General features: G+C 31.0%; 1 protein-coding gene across 1 annotated transcript; it reads right to left on the bottom strand.

Moving 5' to 3' along the window:
- Positions 1-1,541: 1,541 nt before the first annotated feature.
- On the bottom strand, positions 1,542-4,332 carry LOC130807421 (F-box protein At1g10780). The gene is made up of 4 exons (XM_057672625.1): positions 4,168-4,332; positions 2,908-3,676; positions 2,072-2,352; positions 1,542-1,992 (listed from the first exon to the last, which is right to left on the bottom strand). The coding sequence occupies exons 2-4, from the start codon at positions 3,662-3,664 to the stop codon at positions 1,756-1,758; spliced, it is 1,275 nt and encodes a 424-aa protein (XP_057528608.1). The 5' UTR covers positions 3,665-3,676; positions 4,168-4,332; the 3' UTR covers positions 1,542-1,755.
- Between the last annotated feature and the right edge of the window lie 1,668 nt (positions 4,333-6,000).

Here is a 6,000-nt window from a genome sequence, read left to right as displayed (position 1 = left end):
TTTTGTATATATAGTATAACCAAACAAAATCAAACAAAAATCCTTTCCACCCTTCTCATTTTAAAATCCTTATTTAATCCTACATCTATCTATCTATCTATCTATCTATATATATATATATATATATGAAGGTATTACACAAAGGAGAAACTGATGAAGTAAAGAAGAATATAATGCAAGAGATGTTACATAAGAGCATGCCTAGAGAAATAGTGTGAAGCTCAAGCATGACTGCATTAGCTTAGCTTATGTTTACAACTTCAAATAATGGGCAAATTCCATATAATAAGTGCACAAACAAATATAATAGGAGGTTAAATGGGTTGCTCGTTCGAACAACTATACATAATTAGTCCTAGACTTGTAATTAATCATATATATGACCCTTAATCAAATAATATGAAGTCATTACTCTTGTTTAATTGCTCCAAAATCCTAATCCATGAGTTTTTATTCTTACAAACAAACCTTTACTAGCACCATTGAAGGACTTGTGGCACTTGAGAAAAGAAACAAATCATTTTGAGTCAAAACTTCTTTTTAAAAAAAATAATAAAATAAAATAAAATAAAAAAATCTCACTGCACAAAACATATCTACCATTTAGAAAAAATCTTTAATCAAACTTGTAAAAGGAACATCAAATCCCCTTAAAAACTCTCCTCATTGACAACTTTCTCAAAACCTAGTATAAATCCAAAATTCAAGTTGCATTCATCTTGACTTTTCTAAATAATCAAAAACTTTATTACAAAGACTAGTTTCATATCATAAGTAGCTCAACAAAATTAACTTCGTTTTCTGATATCAATTGTTATGAATCTAACCATGAAGCGATAGTTAAGAGCAAGCTAAAATCGTGTCGAATATTGTTTCTTTAAAGGTGTACTAATAAACCAGATATGTATGCAAGTAATAAGATGAAATGCAATGAAAAATAACAAGCAAGTCAATTTAACAAGGTTCACCAATATAGCTACATCCTCCGCTCGGCTAGTCTTTGTTTTATGTGTTTAAAGGATATGTAAAGCTACTAGCTCAATCAAGATGCATATGAAAGCATTTCGCAAAGGAGAAACTAGTGGAGTGAGGACGAATGAATAGGAAGAGATACATATGAAAGCATTTCACAACAAAAAATCGGCAAATGTATAGAGAAATGCCCTAGATTTAGAGCACAAACAAGTGCAATATGGGGTTGGATAGTTCAAGCAATGTAAATGCACATTCAAGTAGATAGCCAAGACTCGAGAGAAGCTTATGTCTCTTGCTAGTTGGTATAATCGTTTGCGCTTCGTAATAGCTTGTTTGAACAACGGCTTATGTTGCTTCTAGGCTTTACATGTTGCTCCTCACACCAATGCCCAACTGCCCAAGTTTACTTCTCTTCCCAAGTTTGACAACACTTACTAGGATATCTTGGGTATCCTTCTCAAGCTCACCAAACCTCATGCTTATTACTACAAATAACTCATGCATAAACTTGACTATAAAAAGCACATGTCTAGGTAACAAATGGATTAAATCAAAAGCAACTCGTCTCCATACAAGCATTGGAATCTTTCCATACTCAAAGTTCAAATAAAATGAATGAAGATGAATTTGAACTTCTTAGTTGGTAGGGAGAACATGAAGAATATGTGACAACAAATTCAGATTAATCAGGAAGAAATTGATACAATTATCAGTTAAAAATGATCAACAACATGTAACAAGCAATAATGTGGAAAGGCTACATTGAATAGATATGGAGTCTTATTCTATACGAGCAATTTTACGGTGAATGTGTGTGAATTTCCAGACATCCTCAAAGAAATCATCAGTACCGTTATGGCAACTCTTCATTTGAAGAATCTTTAGCACCAACTTCTTAAGGTTTCCCGCGTACTTTACAATGGACTCGAGAGTACTGATTTTCTGTTCTGCGTTCAATGGCGATCTTATGGTTATTACCGCCTCTTCCAAACATGGAATCGTAAAATTTGAATCAATCTGCAATGACAAAATACAGGAGGTAAGAAATTGTACAATCTGAAGAACAATTCGATGCATATGTTACACATGTACTCACATTTTTCAAGCTATCTCTTGAACAAAGTGCAGCAAACATAGCTCCATGGATATCAAACTTCTTAAGTTTGGGATGAGCATTAAAGAACTCTGCAAAATCAATTGCAGGAAAGGCTATAAGATTTTCGAAATCCCCTGTAAATTCAACCTTCATGAATAGATGCTTCACTTCAGAAGCTAATTCAAGCATTTTGCTTATGGCATCCCAACGCCATTGAACTCCTCTCATAGACAAGGTTTCAAGTGCCACAAGCTTTCCGAAATCAACCAAGCATACTTTCCCTGTTAATAAACATATTATCTAATCAGTCTAACAGAAACATGAAACAAACATTCCCCCGATGTAATTAAGTGGTTCCCATCTAGGGTGGGGTATGAACACAACCTTACCTTGTTTGTGATAACAAAGAGGTTATTATCAATTAACCCTTGATAGAAAACATCATCTACAACATGATTTAATGAGCCAATTTACTATAGTTTGTTATGATCCGAAATAAAAGAACTATAAATCTTTAACACATCGAAATAAGGGACTCTTCAACGAAAACTTGAAACCAACAACATTCTCTTATGTAATTAAGTGGCTTCCATCTAAGGTGGGGTTTGAGAGGGTCAGATTTACGCAAACTTAACTTGTTAGTGATAACAAGAGGACATTTTTGATTGACCTTGATAACAAACATCATCTACAACATGATTTATTGAGCCAATTTAATATAGTTTGTTATAATCCGAAACCAAAGAGCTATAGATCTTTGACCCATCAAAAAAAGGAACTCTTCAAGGGAAACTTGAAACCATCAAATTCAAATACGGATCATGAAAGTAATTTACCTCCACTATTGGAGATGGACATATTCCGAAGACGTTTAGTTTCAGGAACCCTTATAGAAGAACCCCCTTGAATTTCAAGGTTCGTTAGCTTCGGACAAGAAATGAAGACGGAATTGTTTCCTATACCATAGAAGTCCAATCTACATTCCTCCAAATCTTTCAAATTTATTGAAACTGACCTCACTCCTTCACATCCAAGGAGTGACAAGCGATTCACATTAGGACAAAATTTAAGGGCATCTACCAATGTATGATCTTCCATCCTCACCCCAACAATTTCAAGATTCCGAAGATTATGGAATACTTCCCACCTTGGAGGTTGAGACATAAACACTCCCCACAACGTTAAAGATTCAAGATTATTTGCAGCGCCTAAACAATCCAATTTACTAGTTGAATCTTGGGGGAAAGCTGGATTCTCCGAGAGACCGTCTATCCTTAGCTCAAGATGTTTAAGGGACTTACTAGCTACCGAAAGCCATGATGTCAACCCAGAACTTGAGAAAGGACAGTATACAATAAGCTCTTCTAACTTTTCTACCATTGATACAATTCTCAATATGGTTTCATCAGGATTAACATTAGCACTATTTCTACTCAATGAAGTGTCAAAAATATTACGAGGAAAATAGAGCCTTTTAATATACGGTATCGATTCTTGCCATCTCTTCGAAACTGAAATACAAGAAGCTACATCTCTGGCATTGTTGATATATGACAATATATATTCGAGAACAGCATCGGGCAAGAACTCCATTTATCTTTTATTCTGAGAACATTTAACAAACAGATGGTGAGCACACTGAATCAGAAAACTCCGAAATTGAAGCTTTCACTTTCCAATTAATCAATATAGTAAATCAACAATTATATGAAAAACTGAACTCCTAGAACAAATGTAAAATGTAGAACCCAGAAATTTCTTATTCAAATATATGAAGGATTATGACATTAAACAGCTATAGCGTATATCATAATCCATAAGAAATTAAGAATTAGTTTAATTTTGAAGTCCCAGCTGAAAACCCAAGAAAAATTATGCTTAAGTATACTCCAAATAAAGTTATATAATAAATCAATATTTTTAGATCAGAAAACAAAGATTTTATTTTAAGATTAACTCAAACCCATATTCAAAAATAGTGGATAGCATTTAACATCTCAATTAACTAAAGCTGCAACATATATCAACAATGAAGAAACAAGCGATTATAAGTAAACCCCAGAAAAATTAGAGTGAATTAGATGAAAAAAGCATACATGAGCAAAAATGGTATCTGGGTATTCCCCAAAATGGTTGAAAAGAGAGAGAAAATGAGGGTTTTTGAATGAGGAGAGAGAAAACGGAGAAAAATACATAGGAGGTTTATGGAGGAAGAAGCGCGGGTGTAAGAGAAAGAGAAGAGGGAGAAAGGGTTTTTTTTCAAATTTCAAAATAGATACTTCAAAATTTTAACGTTTTTGAATGGTATCCATATTTTGTAGAGTAATTTTTTCCAATACTCGTTTATTCCAGAGAAATATTTACGAAAATAAAAAAAAAGATAATTGATAAATTATATTATTAAATAATAGAGAAAAGTTGGGAACATGAACATTAAAAATAATAATAATACTTCCTACTTCCAAATTAGTCGCAATATTAACATTATTTGCACTATAGACTCATCATCCTTAATTTGTAATTAGTTCTTAATTTATAAGTTAAAACATAGTCAGGTGAGATCACAAAAAATATTAATTTTAAAATTTAATAATTTTTTATTATATATAATTAGAGATATTAAGGATAGAATTAGTGCATTTGACTACGTGAAAAAATAAATATTGCGAATAATTTGGAACATAGGAAGTATAAAGTTGGTGGAAAAATAATTAAAACTACAATTATTATAAATATATTTTAAATAAAGTTAATGCAAAATATATGGATTATAAGCAATATAAAAATATAAAAAATAAAGTTAATGAAAGTTGAAAGATATTTAGAGAAATTTATTGAATATGTAAATGAGATGTTTGGCAGTTGGTTGTTGGTTGTTGATTATTAGTTTTTTTAATCGGTTTGTTTGAAAAGTTGGAAATGTTAGTTGTTTTTATTGATTTTTAAGTCAAGTGTTTATGGAGATATTTGCTAAATTCAGATATTAAATGTAGGATGTATATTAGAGAAAAACTGGGTCACCGAGTGAAAAGCTAATTTGAGTAATTTTTTTTTTTTGGTTTTAAAGTTATTTATCAAACATTTTTTTGACTATTTGATTAACCAACAAGTCAAGTCAAAAGCCAACGAAAAAACAAACATCTAAGCACCCGAAAAGTTTCTTTAGTAGAACAACGAATGAAACTGTCTAAACTGGTAAATGAAAACATCTCTAAAAAAACAAAAAAAAATATTATAGGATAGATTGGAGGGGAGAAAACTTGAAAATGATCTTACAACCATACTTAAAAAAAAATGATATTTGCTCCAAACCTCCGATTGGAACAAAATGAATGATTCTTGTGGAGTAATTTTTAAAAATTTTATTAATATTTTTTTCTGACATTATTGGAGTGTGAAAATGTGAGCAAAAGGTTTGAAGATATTTAAAAATGAATGGGTGAGTGAGCGGTAGATTGCACATTTAGCATTGGCTTCAAATTGGTTTAAAAAGATTTGATCGTTACTTAAACTAACGTTGAAAAACAGGTTGGAGCCTTATTATGCCTAACTGGTTATGGTTATCACCCTCAAATTTTAAACTAATACTACTAAATTTTTAGCTCTAATTTTCGGGAAAGGCTGGTCAAGGTTTGGATGTTATAGTCACTATAACTATAACTATATATATATGATTTGAATAATGTGAAATCAATTAAAATGGTAAAAACTGAAAACAAATGTATATAAAAGCATAAATAGTGTACATATTTCAGTGGAAATTTTATAAATAATTAGACATTTGTTAAAAGGTATACATACAAGCTAAAAAGGTATATATATTCAGATATTATTTTTGTAAATAATATAAACTTTTTCTTTTACAAAAATATATACACCCTACAAAAAAAAATATATAATTTTTTTTAGTTTTTAATAGTTTCTACAAT

This window comes from Amaranthus tricolor, chromosome 3 (assembly GCF_026212465.1).
Source record: "Amaranthus tricolor cultivar Red isolate AtriRed21 chromosome 3, ASM2621246v1, whole genome shotgun sequence".
Taxonomy (NCBI): domain Eukaryota; kingdom Viridiplantae; phylum Streptophyta; class Magnoliopsida; order Caryophyllales; family Amaranthaceae; genus Amaranthus; species Amaranthus tricolor.
Note: the sequence above shows the minus strand (reverse complement) of the source record. Positions and strands in the feature narration are given on the sequence as shown.

Excerpts from the sequence above, each read along its gene's own strand:
- LOC130807421 (XM_057672625.1), bottom strand. The coding sequence starts at position 3,664 with ATGGAGTTCTTGCCCGATGCTGTTCTCGAATATATATTGTCATATATC. Across the intron at positions 2,353-2,907 it reads GTCCATCTCCAATAGTGGAG|GGAAAGTATGCTTGGTTGAT; the intron begins GTAAATTACTTT and ends GTTTATTAACAG. Across the intron at positions 1,993-2,071 it reads CAAGAGATAGCTTGAAAAAT|ATTGATTCAAATTTTACGAT; the intron begins GTGAGTACATGT and ends TTGTCATTGCAG.